The 23,818-nt window shown below is 34.6% G+C and overlaps 3 protein-coding genes across 3 annotated transcripts; all 3 read right to left on the reverse strand.

Annotated features, from left to right (window-relative positions):
- Window positions 1–3,245: 3,245 nt before the first annotated feature.
- LOC138833624 (olfactory receptor 8H1-like) lies at window positions 3,246–4,193 on the reverse strand. Its single transcript, XM_070031906.1, has one exon. It carries the CDS (start codon window positions 4,191–4,193, stop codon window positions 3,246–3,248), a length of 948 nt encoding a protein of 315 aa, XP_069888007.1.
- Window positions 4,194–12,707: 8,514 nt separating this feature from the next.
- Window positions 12,708–13,643, reverse strand: LOC138834162 (olfactory receptor 8H1-like). The gene has a single exon (XM_070032918.1). It carries the CDS (start codon window positions 13,641–13,643, stop codon window positions 12,708–12,710), a length of 936 nt encoding a protein of 311 aa, XP_069889019.1.
- A 6,855-nt stretch (window positions 13,644–20,498) lies between these two features.
- Window positions 20,499–21,446, reverse strand: LOC138833625 (olfactory receptor 8H1-like). Its single transcript, XM_070031907.1, has one exon. The coding sequence runs from the start codon at window positions 21,444–21,446 to the stop codon at window positions 20,499–20,501; it is 948 nt and encodes a 315-aa protein (XP_069888008.1).
- Between the last annotated feature and the right edge of the window lie 2,372 nt (window positions 21,447–23,818).

Below are 23,818 nucleotides of genomic sequence, written 5' to 3' on the forward strand. Positions count from 1 at the left end.
AACAGCAATTCCAAAATATACAGATAAAAACTGAAAATCAAGGAAATTTTTGTGTTTAAGTAAATGAGCTTATTGGATGCCGTAAAACCTAATCACAACAATGGCAAACCAAACACTTAATTCAAAATTTATTTTTAAAGAATATTACAAAATTGAGAGAACAGGGTCATGTGATGAAGCAGATTTGATGTTACTGGATATATGGTCCTCAAATGTTTACCAGATGCCCAGATAAGGTTGGTTTCAATAGGGAAATGTACATTATCTCGGTCCAACAAAATCACAAAATCAGTATGACATTCGCCTGTTTACTGAGACCATGCTCATCCACACCTTTTATTAAAAAGAGCATCTTTTTTTTTTTTTTTTTCGGTTATGGGGCTTGAACTCTGGGCCTGGGTGCTGTCCTTCAGCTCTTCAGCTCAAGGCGAGCGCTCTACCACTTGAGCTACAGCGCCACTTCCGGTTTTCTGGTGGTTTATTGGAGAGAGGAGTCTCACGGTCTTTCCTGCCCGGGCTGGCTTTGAACCGCGATCCTCAGAGCGCAGCCTCCTGAGTAGCTAGGATTACAGGTGTGAGCCACCAGCGCCCGGCAATGTTATTTTATTTTTTTTGGTCCAGACGTGGGGCCTGAACCCTGGGCCTGGGCGCTGTCCCTCAGCTCTTCAGCTCAAGGCTAGCGCTCTACCACTTGAGCCACAGCGCCACTTCCGGCTTTTTTCTTTTTTGCTTATTTGGGGCTGAGGAATAGAACCCAGGGCCTTGAGCATGCAAGGCAAGCGCTCTACCACTGAGCCATCTTCCCAGCCCAAGAGCATCATTTTTAAGGTATTCCAAACAATAATATTAATAATCATCAACCATATATATGGTGATGATAGTCAAAAATTTCGCTTGAGTATTTTATCATAAGGAAGTTAAAGTGTGATCAGAGGTTCTGTATCTCTATTTTAAATCATGATTGAGCTTTGAATTTTGTTAAAAGCTATCTCCACTACTTTCAGGATAAATATGCTATATTGTGTTTATTGATCTGTGAATGTCAATCCTACATTTCTAGAAATAAGCCAATTTAATGAATTTTTGTAAAGGTATTTGAAACTGTTTGTAAAAAATTAAAATCATATATAAAGTATTTCATTACCAACGACAACTCAAAAGAAAATTTCAGAAAATGAAAAATGATTAATCACTATTATTCTCAACTTCATACAAAAATATATAGGAATGCCAGCAAATACATATTCTATAGAGTGTAGTGAGGAAAGCAACATTGAGTGAAAATTCTTTCAAAAGACATTGATATATGTCAAGGCAAAATTTTGAAATTTATCAACAAGGTAGCAGAATATAATGAATATTGAAAGATTTAGTAAAGAACCTGAGTTTTGAAATTAAGAGAATCTATTCAATAATGAACCACTAAAATAGACAAGTTGAATTGTTCAATTTATTAATTTACTTTTCTTTTTGGCAGTGAAGAATTTGAACAAAGGCATTCATTTGGTAGCAACTGCATCATTCTATTCACACTTCGAATGCATTTAGGAAAAATCTCAAATAAAATTTTTATTAAAATATTTTATACCTTACCTTTGTAGTTACTTCACAAAATAATGGTTGGAAGTAAACAATCTGTGTAATTTGTACTTGTTATCAACTTCAAAACAAAAAATATATAGGAAAAGGAACTTTAAAAAATAACCTTTAATATCAGAGAAAAACAAAAAATTCAATTTGAACATATGCACTGAAAAATTGAAATTTAGGGAAATACCACTATTCAGCTAAACCAGATCTTATGAGATGCTACAAACCGTAAGTTTCTTAAAAAAGTATTTGCTTCATATCTCTGTTTACAAATATTACAAGGGTAATCAAACACTTATTCAATAATTTATATTTAAAGTATATTCCATTAACCTGAGGAAAGGGGTTAATGCAATGAAGCATACTGGATATGACACTGAATACATGGTCCTCAAATGTTTACCACATGCCCACAGAGATGTTACTGAAAGAATATTTCAAATGGAAACCTAACTAAATATCAGTCAAAAAGTTGACAAAATGAGTGCTATGTTTGCCTGTTTACTGAGATCGTATTCATTCCCAGAGCTTTTCAGATCACATATAGAGAAAATAGGGCTTTATCTTACATAGCTGAATAAATGACTAAATTTTCAGTTGTTTGTTAACTGTTATGCAGCAATGAAATCATTACTTATTAAGACAAAACTAGCATTTGGAACTATTAATGTGCTATGTATGTTTCTTCTTAATAACATTCCTTAAAATTATAGTATGCATAGAATACATTGTGACATAATATTAAAAAGTACACAAGTCCATGTAGAGATGGTGATGATTCTTGTTGCTTCTTTTGTGTTTTGTTTTGTTGTTGTGGTTTTCTTGTTTGTTCTTTACAATGCATTCTGAGGAAGTCTTGTTTGTTCTTTACAATGCATTCTGAGGAAGTCAAGAGGGGTGTAGAAGTCCAGGGATAAGGGGGAACAAATGGAACCATGGTACTCAGTGGACATTAAGTTGGAAATGAGTTATGCACTTGTGGGGAGAAAACTGAAAGAGAAAGGGAGGAGCTGACACTATACAAAAGAAATATGCTCATTACCTGACTAATGAAACAGGAAGTCCTCTGTATAACACATTAATAATAACAATAAAGTCCTTACATTACACAGATATTTCACTTAAGATTGTATTTTTAATTTTTATTTTATTTAAATTACTTTGGTACTGGGGCTTAAGCTCCCTTCTTCTTGGCTTTTACACTCAAGAAAATTTCTTCGGAGAGATATCTCATAGATTTGTCCTCAAACACTGGCTTGAAATGGCAATCCTCTGATAAAAAGCCATAGGAGTACATATTACAGGTGTTAGCCATGGTGCCAGGGAAAAATTGAGGTTACACTAAGAATTCTAATTACTGTATACACCACACTTTAAGCATTTTGATAATCTATAGATGTATATGACCCAGAAACACACACACAGTGACAAATATATATATATATATGCATATACATATACTCTTATCACATACTATATGAGTTATAATTGCAATGGCAATCTCTAACAACGTATACACAGAAAGGTAAAAATTTGTTCATATAAACAAAATAGATTTTACTAAGAAAGTATCATTGAGTTTCAATTTTTTTGAGAAAAACTAGGAAATCTTAAGCAAGTCAGCAAATGAAAAACTTACACATTTCAAATCATAGTTATTTTAGTTGACAGGATTCCCCTCTCTTCTGCATGACTCGAAAGAAAGCATTCTTCACTTCCTTGTTCCTAAGACTATAAATGAGTGGGTTGAGCATGGGGATCACAATTGTGTAAAACACAGAAGCCACCTGATCCTTGCCCAGGGAGTAGGACTTCCTGGGTTTTAAATAAGTAAACGTTGTTGTGCCATAAAAAATTGTGACACCCAGCAGGTGGGAGGCACAGGTGGAAAACGCTTTCTGTTTTCCTGAAGTGGACTTAATTTTCAGAATGGTAGAGAGAATGGACACATAGGACCAGGACATTGTGATAAGGGACAGGACCAGGGTAAAACCACCACAAATGTATACTACAAATTGAGTGATGTATGTATCATGGCAGGACAGAGCTAAAATTGGAAATACATCACAGAAAAAGTGTAGAATAACATTGGAATTGCAAAAGGGCAACCTGACTATAGAGAGCACAGTGAAAGAACAATCCACAAAGCCAATCATGTAAGAGCCAGCAAGGAGGGCCCAGCAGACTCTTGAGGACATTATAACAGGATACTGTAGAGGATTGCAGATAGCCACATAGCGATCATAGGCCATTGCAGAGAGGAGAGAGATTTCAGAACCACCAAACAGGACAAAAAGGTACAACTGTGTGAAACAGCCCAGGAAGGAAATACTCTTGGTAGAAGTCAGTAAATCTGCCAGAGTTTTAGGTGTGATGACACTTGAGTAGCTGAGGTCAATGAAAGATAGGTGAGTGAGAAAAAAATACATGGGGGTGTGAAGCTGGAGATCTAGACAAATTATCATGATCATGCCTAGGTTTCCCAACACAGTAATCAGGTAAATCAGGAGAAGCAGCACAGAGAGGGCCAGCTGCATCTCTGCAGAATCTGTGAGTCCCATAAGGATGAAGTAGGGCACCTTTGTGTTGTTCCAGCTTCTCATAGTGTGCTGATGGACACTGCTGAGAAAGGAGGGGGCATCCTTAGCTCAAGTGATTCCCAAATGAATTGACTTCATTTGAAAGGTCCCAGATTTTTTTTCAGTACCCTAGGTTGTGCCATCAATAATCATAAAGTTATTTATTATGACATAAATTTAGTCATGAAGTCTAAATAATGATATAAACTTACATTTCAGTATGTTAAAGCTAAAATTAACTTTCTTCACTTCATCTTCTAATTTTCTATAGCCTTGATAGAAATATTTAAGCAATACAAAATGCTAAAGCCAACATATTACTATTTTTCAATCAGATAAGTTTGTATGGCTTTATTATTATTGTTATTGTTGCTATGTATTTGTACTAAAGGGTTAGAATTCCTTAAGTCCTATTATGAGTATAATGCTTCTTGGTCAACATTATCCCTATATTTGTTCTCCAATTTCCAGTGTCTATCTTCAAGTTTAACATCTTAATACTTACTCTGAACAAGAATTGGTCCGAAGAAAACTTCTTCCAAAATTGTAAGCCAAAATTTTCTAATTCTCCATTTAAAACATCTCATTACTGTAAACATTGCTGTAGTATAACGTTTGTTTTCTTTCCTGTAGTTTTTACACTTCAATTACATTTATTTATTTTTGTTTTGAAATAAATTAAGACTCAGAAACCTTCATCAGGCTGCTCAAAAGAAGTTTCCAAGAAAAGTATATCTCTAAAGGATCCCAAGGAACTACTGTAAGAGCAGTGTGTACTTCTACTCCCTGCCTGATGGGTCCAGGGTGCCATATTTAATGGGTTCTGTTGTTAAGCAATGCTTTTTCATCCACAGCAAGCAGTTCCAAGGAAAGTTACTTGGCACAATTTCAGGACAAATTTTCAAGTGCTAAATCTGCATGAGCTTTTCACAGAGGAGCTCCACAATAAAGAGGAAAATCAGCTGATCTCTTTTGATGCATTGCTTTTATAATGTCACTTTTTGCTAAGTGCTAATTAATAATGAGTTAGATAATAACACTGAAATAGTTGAAGAATAAGGAACAATTCCTGTGAATCTTGCATTGAGTGATCATAAAATTAATTTTTCTTTAAATATGTATGCAAACTATTCCCCTAAGAAAGTGTACTTATTTCCTAATATTTTAAGACATAATTTATTGTTGTTAGTATGAAGCTATCCTTAAGTATTACATAGATACTAATGAACTTTTGGAAGGCAGTGCTGTTTTAGAACACAGAGAATGTTTCTAGTCTTGGAGACCAGGAATCCAGCATCAAAGTATGTGACAAGCAAGTAACTTTAAGACCAAGCATAGCTTAGGGTGATTTCCTGTGTCACTTGACTATGCTTGGTAAATGTCAAATCACCTGACACAAATTGATCTTCTGCACTATTTCCCAACTAATATTCATCAATCTTATAGATGTGATGATGGCCAAAGAGCTTCTTAGATTATTTTATCCTAAGGAAATCAAAGTGTGATCATAGGCTTTGGATCTATTTTAAATTTAAATTATAAATAAAGTTGAATTTTATCAAAGGCTTTCTCCATCACCATTGAGATAATTGGTAATAATGATTGTTGATTTGATTTATACACTATAGTATGTAGTGATCTGTGAATATTCATCCAACCTTGTTAGAAATATCGTGATTCCATGAATATAGCAATTGGTAAATCATTTTATTACCAACAAGCAATCAAAGAATATTCCAGAAAAAGATAAATGCTTAGTAAATATTATTCTCAACATCGTACATAAATATATTGTAATGATAAAAAATATATTGTATATAGCATAGTAAGGAAAATAATATTAAGTGAAAAATCTTTCAAATGATGAAGGAAAATTTCCAAATACATTAAGAAAGTAGCTCAATATAGTATATATGGAAATATTTAATAAAGAACTTGAAATTATAAAAATCTTAAATAATTAACTGCTAAAATAGACAAATTGAGGTTTTGTACTTACTAATTTTTTTAAATTTATTGGCAGTGTGTAGTGTGAATGAAGCAATTCAGTTTGTAGTAAGTATATAGTTATACTCACAAGGCATTAAGAAAAAATTCAGTTCTACTTTATATATATATATATATATATATTAAAACATTTTAGACCTTAGTTTTGTAGTTACTTTATAAAATTATAATGGCTTTATTTAAAATCTGTGTAATTTGTGTTTTGAATCTTAAAACAAGAAAAATAGGAAAAGGATTTGTAATTGTTATAAATTTTAAAACAAGAAAAATAGGAAAAGGAACTCTACTTGTAAAAAATATATTTTAATATTAGAGAAAAAAATGAAAATAGCAATTCCAAAAGATACAGATAAAAGCTGAAAATCAAGGAAAATTTAGTGTTTAACTAAACTGGAATTTATTGGATGCCACAAAACCTAAAGTTTTGAATTAAATATTGGCTTTAAATCTCTATTTGCAATTCCAACAATGGCAAATCAAACACTTAATTCAAATGTGATTTTTAAACTATGTTACCACATTGAGAGAAGAGGTTATGCAATGAAGCAGACTTGATATGTTTCTAGATACATGGCCCTCAAATGTTTACCAGATGCCTACAGAAGGTTGATTTCAACAGGGAAATATATGGTATCCTCGTCCAACAAAATCACAAAATCAGTGTTACATTGACTGTTTACTGAGACCATGTTCATCCACAGCTTTTATTAAAAAGTTGTCATTTTTAAGGTATCCCAAACAATAATATTTATATTCATTAACCATATATATGCTTATGATGGCCAAAAAATTTATTTGAGTATTGTATCATAAGGAAATCAAAGTGTGATCAGAGAGGTTCTGTATCCGTTTCTATTTTAAATCATGATTGAAGTTTGAGTTTTGTTAAACGCTATCTCCACAACTTTCAGGATAAATATGCTATATTGTGTATATTGACCTGTGAATGTTAATCCTACATTGCTAAAAATAAGCCAATTTCATGAATTTTGTAGTTATTTGCAAATATTTGTAAAAATCATATGTAAAGTATTTCATTACCAATGACAACTCAAAAGAAAATTTCAGAAAATGAAAAATGCTTAATCACTATTTTTCTCAACTCCATACAAAATATATAGGAATGGCAGCAAATACATAGTCTATAGAATGTAGTGAGGAAAGCATCATTGAGTGAAAATTCTTTCAAAAGACATTGATATATGTCAAAGAAAAAATTTGAAATATAGCAACAAGGTAGCAGAATATAATAAATATTGAATGATTTAGAAAAGAACTTGAGTTTTGAAATTAAAAGAATATATTCAATAATTAACTGCTAAGATAGACAAGTTGACATGTTCATTTTATTAATTTTCTTTTTTGGTAGTGAGGAATTTGAACAAAGGGATACATTTTGAAGCAAATGCATCATTATATTCATTATATTCACACTCGGAAAAATGTCAAATAAAATTTTATTAAAATATTTTAGACCTTATCTTTGTATTTACTTCACAAAATGATAATATTTGGATTTAACCAATCTGTGTAATTTGTACTTGTTATAGAATTCAAAACAACAAAATACAGGAAAAGGAATTTTACTTTTAAAAACTAACTTTTAATTTCAGAGAAAAATTAAAAAATGCAATTCTAAAATATGTAGTGAAAAATTGAAAATTAGGGAAATAACAGTATTAAATTAAACACATCTTATAACATGCTACAAACCTTAAGGCTTATTTTTATTTTAGATCTCTATTTAAAAATATTACAAGGGCAAATCAAATACTTATTTCAAGATTTTATATTTAAAGTGTATTCCATTAACCCGAGGAAATGGGTTAATGCATACGTGATATGACACTGAATACGTGGTCTTCAAATGTTTACCACATGCCCACAGAAAAGATGTTACTGAAAGAATATTTCAAAATGGAAACCTCACTAAATCTCAGCCTAAAAGTTGACAAAATGAGTGTTACTATTGCCGGTTTACTGAGATCATATTCATTCCAGAGCTTTTCAGATCACATATAGAGAAAATAGGGCTTTATCTTATATAGCTGAATAAATGACTAAATTTTCAGTCATTTGTTAACTATGAAATCATCACTTATTAAGACAAGACTGGCATCTGGAACTGTTAATGAGCATATGTATGTTTCTTCATAATAAATTTCCTTAAAATTGAGTTATGCATAGAGTACATTATGATATAACAATCCACATAGAGCTGCCCTATGATCCAGCAATCCCACTTTGGGGCATTTACTCAAATGATCACAAACAAGACCATACTATAGCTACCAGCACTACTATGTTTATTGCAGCATTATTTACCATAGTAAGATATAAAACCAACCCAGACGCCCCTAAGTAGATGAACGGATCAAGAAAATGTGGTTATATATACACAATGGAATTCTATGCCTCCATCAGAAAGAATGACATTGCCCCATTTGTTAGGAAATGGAAAAACTTGGAAAAAATTATATTAAGTGAAGTAAGCCAGGCCCAAAGAAACATAGGTCACATAGGTTTCCCTTATATGCAATAACTAGTATATGTCTGAGACAAGCAGAAATGGTCAGATAAGTTGATGTTAGGTGAAATGAACCTCAAGATAAGGATTTAAATGTTTTTTTTTTCTTTCATGCAATTGTTTCTAACATTTATAAGATGATTTCTTTGTTGCTTTGTATGTCCCTCCCCCTCAGTATAACTCCTGCTTTCACTGTATTTGATGTTGGTATAATTTGTGGAGGGGAAGGGAAAAAACACGTTGTTGTTGAAATAGGGATACAGTTGGATCCATTGCAACATTATGTCGAAAAACGAACTTTATAACTTTGGCGGGCGGGAGGTGGGGGGTAACAGGGCAGGGGTAGATGAGAAGGGATGAGAACGGGAAACAAAGGAGGAGGTAACTGTAAGGTCCGCTCCTGGACGGCGAGCAGACTAACATAAATGGTGCCGTGACTCGGATAAAGGCTTAAAGTCAGGATAGCTGGGATTTCTCTGTTTTTTTTTCCCTCGTTTTTCTTTTTTTTTTTTTTTCCTTGTTCTTCCCTTTTTGCTCTGAGGAATACCTGCAGTTCTGACGGCCTTTTGCGAACCAGTCTGTCTGCGGCGGAATCAACGCATCAATACCATTGCTGCCTTCACATCCACGTCCACACTTCTCTACTCTGGTGAGTGAAACTACTCTACGGCTCTCTGTCACTCAGTCTCTGTCCAGACGTGGCGCCACGCCAGAGAGCTCCTACGGCCTTTAGCTGAAAGGCGGTCATCTCTGAACCCGAGGACGCTTGGCTTTGGGGGCTTGGCCATTTCTCTCTAGAGGGCTCTGGGGGAAGTCGGGACGCCGTTTCTGCCTAGTCAGCTCTCCTTCACTCACCTGACTGACTCTCCTACTCATTTAATGGGGTGCTGCGAATCACGCCTGAGCCGTGAAACCCCTTTGAAATGTCTCCCGCGCTCCCTGGAAAGCCAGAGAGCCTCATTTTTATGCCATTCTCAGAAGCACAGTTTTTGCTACTGCAATGGTAAATGGTCAGAAGTTTAATTTCAGGCTTTTTGCTCTCTCTCTGCCATTCATGGGCAACTTTCTACCCTTTTTTCTACAACTTTTTGGCTTGTGCCTTGAAGAGTGCGACGCAGGCTGGGTCCCAGGGACCCCCCTCTAGGTTCCCTCTCAAAGGTTAGCCAATGTAGGCTTAATCTATTCAGGCTTTCTTTGCATTCTTTCAGAAATTCGCCATCTTGAATCAGCCATCTTGGCCACGTGGTGGGTTAAGGGTTTGGCCCCATCTGACCCTTAACCTTCCACTAAGTTTACTACTCCATCTATTCTAAGGTGCCTTGCTAACAAGTTGCTCTTTTCACAGGCCCTAGTAACTGAGGCCCAACCATCTGATGTGCTTTGTTAGCAAAGATGTCTAAATGTTGTCAAAATTTTAGGTTTTGAGTTTTGCCTTTTTTGTTTTGTGTTGTATATTCTACTACTGACTACATGGTTCTAAAATACTGGGCATATCTATGCTAAAATTTTCATCACATCTAATGAGTTTTGTCATTTCAGAATATTTGTTGGCAATTCTTGATAAGAACCAGGTAAGCTCTACTTATTCTACTTGATCTCCTTGTTGCTTTAATTGAAAGTAATAAAGGGCTTTTGTGGCAAAAATTTCAGTTCAAAGCCAGCTCGGGCTAAAAAAATCCCTAAGATTCCGTCTCCCAGCTAAACTCTGCAAGTGGTACTATAACTCAGTGTGGTAGAGTGCTAGCCTTGAGCAGAAGTGCTCAGGGACAGTGCCCAGGCCTTGAGTTCAAACCTCCTTAAATACTAGTGGTACTATAACTCAAAGTGGTTCAGTGCTAGCCTTGAGCGGAAGCGCTCAGGGACAGTGCCCAGGCCTTGAGTTCAAATCTTGAATACCAACTGGGACAAGCCATCCCAGCAACGAGCACCTAGACTCAGCCAGTCTAGGGAACAAGGGAACGTGGAAAGGAGTAAGAGGAGATGATGTCACATCAGCTACTTTGTGCCTGCCCTTTCAAAATTAACCTGAGCCAGGAGGTCAGTAGAAGTTAAGAAGCCTACCCATCCAATGTCTATACCTGTCTACCTATTAACTGAACAGGAATTTATATTCTTGCCTTTGTCACCTGAATTCTCTACCTAGTCGCCAGATGTCAGAAGTAACTAGGGACATTTCTACCAACATTTTCAGCCCCAAGTCCTTCCTCTTGCCATTTATTTGCTCTCTAGTATTTTTTTTTCCAGCCCCTCAATGCTCATGAGACTTCTCCAGATTTCATCTAAGGACTCACACAACCAAGGGACAGCTGCTGTTCACTGCCTTCTCTGGGAGGAGACCAAATTCCAGCCTTTTACCCCTATTGTCGACGCCCCTTGTCAGCAGGAAGTAGCCAGAGAGAATCCTCGCCCTATTTCATGATTATTAAAAGGCTGGAATGTAAGGTCCGCTCCTGGACGGCGAGCAGACTCCACCCTCCTCGCAGCAAAGTCTCCACCCAGTACCTGCATTACCTAGGCAACTGGGACACCTGGAAGAGGTCACATCTGCTTCCACTGAGGTCACATCTGAATTTGATGTGGCCACACCTTTCCCCACCCATACCCTACATAAGGGCTAGCCCAGGCCCAGACTCCCCCTTTTCTCTCTCTGTTCGTTTCTAGCTCTTGCTGCTCTTTTCTTGCTCTCTTGCTCTCTCTCTTTCCCAGCCACGTGGAGTGCCAACCTTGCCTGGTCCCAGCAGGTCTACCCCTTACCTGAATACCACGTGAGTGCTACTGTTCTTACCCCTCTCTCTGCTCTTTTCTCTCTCTTTCCTCTCTTCCCAGCTCTCTCTCATTCCCAGGCCTTTCCCAGCCACGTGGAGTGCCACCCTTGCCTGGTCCAAGCAGGTCTACTGAATAAACCTACCCCTTATCTGAATACCACGTGCGTGCGTGGTGCAGTTCTTACTCACATACCTCTTTTTAAAAACCTAACAGTAACAATGCTTGATAAGAAATGTACTCATTACCTTGCTCATGTAATTGTAACCCCTCTGTACGTTATTTTCACAATAAAAATAAAATTTGAAAAAGAAGAAAGAATTACACAAGTCCAGGTAGAAATGGTGATGATTCTTGTTGCTTTCATGTCTTTTGTTTTGTTGCTGTTTTTTTCTTGTTTGTTCTGGAAAATGTCTTTTGAGGAAGTCAAGAGGGGAGCAGAATCCGAGGGTTAAAGGGTGAACAAACGGAACCATGGTACTCAGTAGACTTTATGTTGAAAGTGAGTTATGCACTTGTGGGGAGGAAATTGAGAATGGGGGAGGAGCTGACACTGTACAAAAAGAAATATGCTCATTACTTTTGAAACAGGAACTCCTCATTATAGCACATTAATAATGACAATACAATTTAAAAAAAGTATTACACCTAAAATCCTTACACTACACAGATGTTTCCTTAAGATTACATTAATTTATTTATAATTTTCTTAAGTTTATTGGGGCTTAAACTCAGGTTATAATGCTCCCTGCTTCTTGGCTTTTACATTCAGGAAAATTTCTTTGGAGAGACAACTCATCGATTTTTCCTTAAATGCTGGCTTGAAATGGCAATCCTCTGATCTCATCTATGGAGGAGTACATATTACAGGTGTTAGCCAGGGAAAAACTGAGGTTACACTAAGAATTCTAAGTACTGTATGCATCACACTTTAAACATTTTGATCATCTATACATGCATATGACCCAGGAACACACATACCGGCAAATATATATATATATATATATTTATTTATATATATATTGTCTTATCATATTATATGAATTTAAATTAAAATTGAAATTGCAATAGGGATCTCAAACAACATATACACAGAAAGGTAAAAACATCCTTAGATAAACAAAATAGATTTTGCTATGAAAGTAACTATGAGTTTCAATTTTTTTAGAAAATCCAAGGCAATCTTAAATAAAACAGCAAATGAAAAATTTACACATTTCAAATCATAGTTATTTTAGTTGTCAGTATCCCCCTATCTTCTGCAAGACTCGAAAGAAAGCATTCTTCACTTCCTTGTTCCTAAGACTGTAAATCAGTGGGTTGAGCATGGGGATCACTATTGTGTAAAACACAGAAGCCACTTGATCCTTTCCCAGGGAGTAGGAATTCCTGGGTTTTAAATAAGTAAACGCTGTTGTGCCATAAAAAATAGTGACCCCCAGCAGGTGGGAGGCACAGGTGGAGAAGGCTTTCTGCTTTCCTGAAGTGGATTTAATTTTCAGAATACTTGACAAAATGGACACATAGGACCAGGACATTGTTATAAGGGACAGTAACAGGGTAGAACTACCACAAATGTATAATACAATTTGAGTGGTGTATGTATCATGGCAAGACAGAGCTAAAATTGGAAATACATCACAGAAAAAGTGTAGAATCACATTGGAATTGCAGAAAGTCAGTCTGGCTATAGACAGCACATTGAAAGAAGAATCCAAAAAGCCAATCATGTAAGTGCCAGCAACAAGGGCACAGCAGAGTTTTGCTGACATTATAACAGGATAGTGTAGAGGATTGCAGATAGCAACATAGCGATCATAGGCCATTGCAGAGAGGAGAGAGATTTCAGAACCACCAAACAAGAAAAAAAGATACAACTGTGTGAAACAGCCCAGGAAGGAAATCCTCTTGGTAGAAGTCAGTAAGTTTGCCAGAGTTTTAGGCGTGATGACACTTGAGTAGCTGAGGTCAATGAAAGAAAGGTGAGTGAGAAAAAAATACATAGGGGTGTGAAGCTGGTGATCCAGACAAATTATCATGATCATGCCTAGGTTTCCCAACACAGTAATCAGGTAAATCAGGAGAAGCAGCACAGAGAGGGCCAGCTGCATCTCTGCAGAATCTGTGAGTCCCATAAGAATGAAGTAGGGCACCTTTGTGCTGTTCCAGCTTCTCATAGTGTGCTGATGGACACTGTTGAGAAATGATGAGTGATCCTTAGCTCAAGTGATTCCCAAATGAATTGCCTTTATATGAAATGTCCAAGACTTTTTCAGCACCCTAGGTTGTGCCATCATTAATCATAAAGTTACATATTATTACATAAATTTAGTCATGAAGTCTAAATAATGGTATAAAATTACATTTAGATATGCTAAACCAAAAATTTCTCCATACCATCCTCCAATTTGCTAAAGGCTTTATGGAAATATTTAAACAATACAAAATGCTAAAGCACAAATGTTACCATTTTAAATCAGTTCACTTTTTTGGCTTTATTATTATTGTTATTGTTATTTCATGAGTCATTTTATGAGTATAATGCTTCTCAGGCAATGTTACACCAATATTTATTCTCAAATTTTGCATTTCAGTGTCTATCTTCAAGTAAATCTAACATCTTAAGGATACTTACTCTGAACAACAGTTGGTCAGAAGAGAACTTCTTCTAAAATTGTGAGCCCAGATTTTCTAATTCTCTGTTTAAAACATCACATTCTTACAAGGTACTAAACATTGCTATAGTATAACATTTGTTTCCTTTCCTGTAGTTTTTACACTTCAATTGCATTTAGTTATTTTTGTTGTGAAATAAATTAAAACTCAAAAGAAGTTTTCCAGAAAGGTATATCTCTAAAGAATCCCAAGGAGCTACTGTAGGAGCAGTGTGTGTTTTCACTCTCAGGCGGATATACACAGGGTGCCACATTTAATGGTTGTGGTATTATGCAATACTGTTGTCATCCACAGTAACCAATTCCATGGAAGGTTACTTGGCACATTTTCAAGGACAAATTTTCAAATGCTAAATCTGCATGAGCTTTTCACATAGGAGCTCCACCACAAAGAGGAAGACCATTGAGCTCTTTTGATATATTGTAATGTTAATGTCATTTTTGTTAAGTGCTAACTATTAACGAATTAGATAATAGCACCTTAAAATTTAATTAAAGATTATTTTTCCAAGATAAGGAGGCCAATAGGGGATTCTCAAAAATGAACACAATAAGAATAAGGAAAAGATTCTTGTGAATCTTGCATTGAGTGAACATACAATATATTTTTCTGCAAATATGTATGGAACCTATACCCCTTAAGAAATTGTGTTCATTTTGTAATATTTTAAGAGACAATTTATTGGTGTGAGTAAAGAAGCTATCCTTAAATATTACATAGATTGCAAATGAACTTTAGAAGGCAGTGCTATTTTAAAAGACAGAGAGACGGAGAATGTTTCTAGTCTTGTAGACTAGGAATAGAGCGTCAAAGTATGTGACAATCAAGTAACTTTAAGACCAAGGATAGCTCAGGATGATATTTTGTGTCACCTTACTATGTTTTATGAATGTTGAATCATCTGACACAGATTATTCTTCTGCATGACTTCCCCAAAATAAAACTAATATTCATCAATATAGATATGATGATTACCACATCTCATAAGGAACTCAAAGTGTGATCAGTCTGTGTATCTCTTTTAATTGTAAATTATCAATGAAGTTTGAATTTTGTCAAAGGCTATCTCAACAACCATTGAGATAACTGAGTAATAAGGACTGTTGATTTGATTTATACACTATAGTATGTAGTGATCTGTGAATATTCATCCAACCTTGCTACAAATATCGTGATTCCGTGAATACAGCAATTGGTAAATCATTTTATTACCAACAACCAATCAAAGAAAATTTCAGAAAATGATAAATGCTTAGTCAATATTATTCTCAACTTCAAACAAACATATATTGTAATGATATAAAAATGTATATAACATAGTAAGGAAAACAATATTGAGTGAAAAATCTTTCAAAGGACATTGATATATGATGAGGGAAAATTTTTCAATACATTAAGAAAGTAGCTGAATATAGCACATACTGTAATATTTAATAAAGGACTTGAAATTATAAGAATCTTACATAATTAACTGCTAAAATAAACAAATTTAGGTTTTTCCACTTTATTATTATTTTTTATTTTTTGGCAGTGTTGAGTGTGAATGAAATATTCATTTTGTAGTAAATATACTGTTATACTCACAAGGGATTTAGAAAAAAATCAGTTATATATTTTATTAAAACATTTTAGGCCTTTGTTTTATACTTACTTTATAAAATTATAATGCCTGTATTTAAAAATCTGTGTAAGTTGTAAGTGTTATGAATTTTAAAACAGGAAAAATAGTAAAAGGATTTGCAATTGTTACAAATTTTAAAACAGGAAAAATAGGAAAAGGTACTCTATTTTAAAAAACTACCTTTAACATCAGAGAAAAATGAAAACAGCACTTCCAAAATATAAAAACTGATAAAAACTGAAAATCAAGAAAATTTTAGTGTTCAGCTAAACTGGATTTATTGGATGCCACAAAACCTAAAGTTTTAAATTAAATATTGGCTTTATATCTTTACAAATACAGCGATGGCAAATTAAACACTTAATTCAATTTTTTTTAGTGGTCATGGGGCCTGAATTATGGGCCTGGGTGCATTGCCTCAGCTCTTCTCAAAGCAAGTGCTCTACTACTTGAGCCACAGCTCTACTACTGGCTTTTTCTGCTTATGTGGTGCTGAGGAATCGAACCCAGTTGCTCATGCATGCAAGGCAAGCGCTCTACCACTGAGCAACCTTCCCAGCCCTCAAAATTTATTTTTACAGCATATTACAAATTTGAGAGAACTGGGTTATGCGATGAAACAGACTTGATATGTTACTACATACAGTGTCCTCAAATGTTTACCAGACGTCCAGAGATGGTGAATTTCAACAGGAAAACATACAGTATCTCAGTCCAACAATATCACAAAATCAGTGTTACATTCAACTATTTATTGAGACCATGTTCATCTACAGCTTTAGTTATATATGCTGACCACATGTATGGTATATATGTGCGCATCAGAGGGAAACAAGGAGGAGGACACAGAAGCAAAGGGAAACAGGAAAATATTTAACAGTAGGACCCATCAGCTGCACTGGTCATAGATCAAAAGAAACTAAGCAACTCAATGGCAGAGCTTGGAGGGAGGGAATGATTGGGAAAGAGGGAACAGCTGACACTAAGCAATAGGATATCATTCGATGTAGAAGAAATAAGTGTATTGTCAAAGCTCATAGAGCTCATAAACTTTGTAGACCACGATAAAGACAATTTGCCCCATGAAGGTTAGAATGTGTTTGTGACTTTAACTATCACTATCTCACAATATTGTGAAATTTGAGAAACTTATGTAATCACTTAATCAAAATTTAAAAATTGCTATCAAAAAGAAACATTGTATTTTTAAGGTATCCCAAACAATAAAATTAATATTCATCAACCCTATATATGTGGATGATAGCCAAAGTATTTGAGTATTGTATTGTGAGGAAGTAAAAAATGTGACCAGAGATTCTGTATCTCTTTGAATTGTAAATCATGAATGAAGTTTGATTTTTTTTTGTCAAAAGCTATTTCCACAACATTTGGGATAATTGAGTCATGAGGATGTTTGATTAAATACACTATATTTTGTTTATTGATCTGTGAATGTTAATTCTACATCACTAGAAATAAGCCAATTCCATGAGCTTTTGTTATTTGTAAATTTTTGTAAAAAAATAAAGCTATTTATTTCATTACCAATGAGAACACAAAAGAAAAGTTCAGTAAATGAAAAATGCTTAATCACTATTTTCCTCAACTTCATACATAAATATATAGGAATGCAAGCAAATATATAGTCTACAGCATGTAGTGAGAAAAACATCATTGAGTGAAAATTCTTTCAAATGACATTGATATATACCAAAGCATAAATTTGAAATTTATTAGGAAGGTAGCAGAATACAATAATTGAACGATTTAGTAACAAACTTGAGTTTAAAATTAAATGAATCTATTAAATAATGAACTGCTAAAATAGACAGTTGAGATGTCATGTAATTAATTTACTTTTTTTTTTAGGTAGTGAGAAATTTGTATTAGAAAATGCCAGAAATCATATGAGCATCAATTGTTGAAAGTTTGGTTAAATGAATTATGGCATGTCCATGCAATGAAACACAATACAGCAGCAACAAAGACAGAAATAATTTATGTACGCTAATAAATGATTGCCAATATCCATTTTAATGAAAGTAAGTAGAGAATGGCAAAAGTCAAGAACTTATATAAAATTGGGGAAACGTTAATTTAGATTTGAGTATTGTCATAGCATTTTTCTGTGTTTCTAAAAGGAAAGGGATAATTTCCTTCTAGAACCTGGTTACTCTGCTTGTCTCTAGGGAATAAAAGTACGTTATTGTATTGAGGAATGTTACAGGGATTCTTAGTTTTTCCAGAGCCCTCAACCCAGATTCCCCTCAGCGGATGAATGGATTAAGAAAATGTGGTATGTATACACAATGGAATTCTATGTCTCATCAGAAAGAATGACATTGCCCCATTTGTTAGGAAATGGAAAGACTTGGAAAAAATTATATTAAGTGAAGTAAGCCAGGCCCAAAGTGTCCCTTATTTGCAATCGCTAGTATATATCTGAGACAAGCAGAAAAGGTCAGATAAGTTGATGTCAGGCAAAATAAACCCCAAGATAAGGACTCAAATGGTTTTTCTTTCTTGCTATTGTTTCTAACATATTTATAAGCTGATTTCTTTGTGGCTTTGTATGTCTCTCCCCTGCGGTATAACCCATTTTCACTGTATTTGATGTTGGTATAATTTGTGGAGGGGAAGGGGAAAAACAAATCATTAAAATAGGGATACAGGTGGACCTATTGTAACAATGAGATGTACAAGATGTTATATCAAAAAACAAACTTTACAACTTTGGCTGGGGGGGGTTCAGGGGGTGGAGATGGGAAGGGACGGTAAGGGGAAATAAAGGAGGAGGCAACAATGTTTGATAAGAAATGTACTCATTACCTTGCTTATGTAATTGTAACCCTCTGTATGGCATTTTCACAATAAAAAACTTATTAATAAAAAAAAGAAATTTGAACAAAGACATTCATTGTGTAGCAAGTGCATCGTTATATTAACACTCAAAAGGCATTTAGGAAAAAATCAAATATAATATTTATGAAAACATTTTAGACCTTAGCTTTGTAGTTACTTCACAAAATGATAATGGTTACATTTAAACAAACTGTGCAATTTGTACTTTTCATAAACTTTGAAACAACAAAACATAGGAAAAAAATTTAAAAATAACTTAAATAACTTTTAGTATCAGAGAAAAACAAAAAATACAATTCTAAAATATGCAGTGAAAAATTGAAAATTAGGGAAATATCAATATTCAATTAAACCGGATCATATGGGATGCTACAAAGATTAAGAATTTTTTAAAAAATATTTGCTTTATATCTTACTTGAAAATATTACAAGGGCAAAACAAACAATTCAAAAAGTTATATTAAATTATGTTCCATTAACCCGAGGGAATGGGTTAATGAAATGAAGTAGACTCAATATGTCACTGGAAACACAGTCCTCTATTGTTTACCACATGCCCACATAAAATATGTTACTGCAAGAAGATTTCAAAATGGATCACAATATCTGTCTAACAAAATGAGTGTTATATCCACCTGTTTACTGAGACCATATTCATGCCACAGCTTTTCTGATCACATATAGCAATAATATGAATTTAATCTTATAAAGTCAAATAAATGACTAAATTTTCTGTCATTTGTTAACTGTTATGCAGCTATGAAATCATTACTTATTAAGACAAGACTGGCATCTGGAACTATTAATGTGCATATGTTTGTTTCTTCATAATAAAATTCCTTAAAATTGAAGTATGCATAGAATACATTATGACATAGTTTTACGAATTACACAAGTCCAGGTACAGATGGTGATGCTTCTTGTTACTTTATCTTTTTTGTTGTTGTCGTTTATCTTGTTTGTTCTTTAGAATATCTTTTGAGGTAGTCAAGAGCGGTGCCAGGTCAGAGGAATAAAGGGTAAGCAAATGAACCATGGGACTCAGTGGATATTATGTGGAAAATGAGTTATGCAATTGTGGGGGAGGAAACTGAGAGAGAGGGAAAGGAGCGGACACTGTACAAAAAGAAATATGCGCACTACCTGATTTATGAAACAGGAACTCCTCCATATAACACATTAAGAATAACAATAAGATATAAGAAAAAGAGTTACACCTAAAATCTTTTTTCCTTTTTTTATTGTGAAAATACCATACAGAGGAGGTTACAATTACATGTCAAATCCTTACATTATTCTCTTAAGATCACATTTATTTATTTTTAGCTTTCTTAAGATTACTTTGATCCTGGGGCTTCAACTCAGGGTATAATGCTGTCTCCTGCTTGGCTTTTACACTCAAGACAAGTTCTTTGGAGAGACAACTCATAGATTTGTCCTCAAAGGCTGGCTTGAAAGGGTAATCCTCTGATCTCAGCCATGGGAGTACACATTGTAGGTGTTAGCCATGGTGCCAAGGAAAAATTGAGGTTACACTAAGAATTCTAACTACTGTATGCACTATATTTTAAGCATTTTGACCATCTATACATGCATATGACCCAGAAACGCATACATACACACAGACATATATATACATATATATACATATATATATATATATATATATAAACATTGATCTTAGCACATATCATATAAGTACAAAGTGCAATAAGAATCTTTAACAAAATATATTCAGAAATGTAAACAATTGTTTAGATAAGCAAAATAGAATTTTATTATGAAAATATCAATGAGTTTCAATTTTTTGAGGAATAAACAAGGAACTTTTAAGTAAATAAGCAAATGAAAATTTACACATTTCCAATCATAGTTATTTTAATTTCCAGGATCCCCTTATCTTCTGCATGACTCGAAAGAAAGCGTTTTTCACTTCCTTGTTCCTAAGACTATAAATCAAGGGGTTGAGCATGGGGATCACAATCGTGTAGAACACAGAAGCCACTTGATCCTTGCCCAGGGAGTAGGACTTCCTGGGTTTTAAATAAGTAAATGCTGTTGTGCCATAAAAAATGGTGACCCCCAGCAGGTGGGAGGCACAGGTGGAGAAGGCTTTCTGTTTTCCTGAAGTGGACTTAATTTTCAGAATAGTAGAGAGAATGGACATATAAGACCAGGACATTGGGATAATAGACAGTAACAGGTTAGAACTACCACAAATGTATACTATAATTTGAGTGGTGTATGAATCATGGCAGGACAGAGCTAAAATTGGAAATACATCACAGAAAAAGTGATGAATTACATTGGAATTGCAGAAGGGCAATCTGACTATAGAGAGCACAATGAAAAAGCAGTCCACAAAGCCAACCATGTAAGAGCCAGCAAGGAGGGCCCAGCAGAGTCTTGAGGACATTATAACAGGATACTGTAGAGGATTGCAGATAGCCACATAGCGATCATAGGCCATTGCAGAGAGGAGAGAAATTTCAGAACCACCAAACAAGACAAAAAGATACAACTGTGTGAAACAGCCCAGGAAGGAAATACTCTTGGTAGAAGTCAGTAAATCTGCCAGAGTTTTAGGTGTGATCACACTTGAGTAGCTGAGGTCGATGAAGGAGAGGTGAATGAGAAAAAAATACATGGGGGTGTGAAGCTGGAGATCTAGACAAATTATTATGATCATGCCTAGGTTTCCCAACGCAGTAATCATGTAAATCAGGAGAAGCAGCACAGAGAGGGCCAGCTGCATCTCTGCAGAATCTGTGAGTCCCATAAGGATGAAGTAGGGCACCTTTGTGCTGTTCCAGCTTCTCATAGTGTGCTGATGGACACTGCTGAGAAGGAGGGTGATCCTTAGCTCAAGTGATTCCCAAATGAATTGTGTTTGTATGATAAATCCAAGATTTTTTCATTACCCTCGGGTGTGTCCTAATTAATCATGAAGGTATGTATTGTGACATGAATTTATTCATGAAACCTAAATAATAAAGTAACTTCTCCATTTCATCCTCTCATCTGGTAAACACTTTATGAAAATATTTAAGCAATACAAAATGCTAAAAAATACATATTACTGCTTTTCAACCCAATAGCTTTTATGCATTATCATTTGTAGGGAGCTGATGGTAAAGCTCAACAGTAAAGGTCATCTTGACCCTTGTGCTTGCTTGAAGGCCTGTACAAGGAACTGGCTTACTTGAAAAACACCAGGTGCCCGGAATTGTTTTGCTATGTTTTCAGAGTCTGTTTTACATTTAACCAGTTGACCTTGTCTTGTTTTTATTGCACTTTGTTTTTACTAAACTTAAATCCTCCTTGTTTTTCTGGACTATAGTAACCTTATGCTACTTCTTGATTTCTAACAGCATATATTAGAGGAAGTTAAGAATAAACGGGGCTGCAGTCTTGAGCTGCAGACCTCACAACCCCATTTTTTGTCTTGTGTCTCTCTTCTTCATCCTCACCCCCTAAATCAGGATTCCCTTTTGTTGCCAGCAGGCTCCGACAATCATTATTATTGTTTTTGTTACCATGTAGTTGTACAAAAGGGTTACAATTCCATGTCAGGTTATGAATATAATACTTCTTGGTCAATGTTACCCCTGTCTTTATTCTCCAATTTCCCATTCCAGTGTCTATCTTCAAGTAAATTTAATATCTTAAGAATACTTACTGTGGGAAAAAGTTGGTCAGAAGAAAACTTCTTCCAAAATTATAAATGAAAATCTGCTACATTTCACATTAAAACATCCCATTTCTGTAAGATACTAATCATTTCTTTAATATAGCATTTGTTTCCCTTCCTGTAGTTATTTTTACACTTCAGTGGCATTTATTTATTTTTGTTGTGAAATAAATTAAAACTCAAAACCTTTCATCAGGTTGCTCAAAAGAAGTTTCCCAGAAAGGTATACCTCTAAAGTATCCCAGGGAACTACTGTAAGAACAGTGCATGCTTCCACTCCCTGGCTGACATGTCTAGGGTGCCTTATTTAATGGTATGGGGTATTATGCAATACTTCGTCATCCACAGTAACCAATTCCATGGAAGGTGACTTGGCACCATTTCAAGGACAAATTTTCAAGTGCTAAAGCTGCATGAGCTCTTCTCATCTGTGCTCTACAATAAAGAGGAAGATCATCTGATCTCTTTTGATTGATTCATTGCTTTTATAATGGCATTTTTTGTTAAAAGCTAGCTAGTAATGAATTAGATAACACTTGAAATAGTTAATTGAGGATTATTTTGCCAAGATAGGGAGGCAAATGGGGGAAATCTCAAAAATGAACACAGGAGGAAAAGATTCTTGTGAATCTTGCATTGAGTGATCATAAAATTTATTTTTCTGCAAATGTGTATGGAAACTATTCCTCCAAGAAAGTATGCTAGTTCCTTACCATTTTAAGAGACATTTTGTTGGTGTAAGTAAAGAAGCTATCTATATGTATTACCTAGATATCCAATGAACTTTTAGAAGGCAGTGTTATGTTAGAAGACAGAAAGTGTTTTTAATCTGGACTAGAAATCCAGTGTCAATGTATGTGATAAGCAAGTGACTTTAAGACCAAGAATAGCTCAGGGTAATTTTCTGTGTCATCTTATTATGTTTCGTGAATGTGGAATCACCTGAAACAAAGTATACTTCTGAGCAATTTTCCAAGAATAAAATATATTCATCCACCATATGTTGATGATGTCCAAAGAACTTCTTAGATTATTATCATAAGTAAATCAAAGTGTTATCAGAAGCTTTGTAACTATTTTAAGTGTAAATTATGAATTATGAAGCTTGAATTGTGACAAAGGCTATCTCCACATCTATTGTGATGACTGAGTGATAAGGATCATTGATTTGATTTATACATTATGGTATTTATTAATCTCTGAACGTTCACCACCCTTGCTACAAATATCCCGATTCAATGAATACGGTCATTGCTAAAGCATTTCATTATCAACAACAGCTCAAAGAAAATTTCAGTAAATAATAAATGCTTAGTCAATATTATTCTCAAAGTGAAACCAAAGAACATAGGTATACTAGCAAATAAGCAGTCTACATGGCATAATTATGAAAGAAAATTCAGTAAAAATTCTTTCCAATGACATTAGTATATGACAAGGCAAAATTTAAATACATTAAGAAAGTAGTGAATACAATTGATATTGAAAGTTTTAATAAAAAA

Source organism: Dipodomys merriami, unplaced genomic scaffold (genome assembly GCF_024711535.1).
Source record: "Dipodomys merriami isolate MVZ:Mamm:240054 unplaced genomic scaffold, mDipMer1.0.p SCAF_21, whole genome shotgun sequence".
In the NCBI taxonomy this organism is placed as follows: domain Eukaryota; kingdom Metazoa; phylum Chordata; class Mammalia; order Rodentia; family Heteromyidae; genus Dipodomys; species Dipodomys merriami.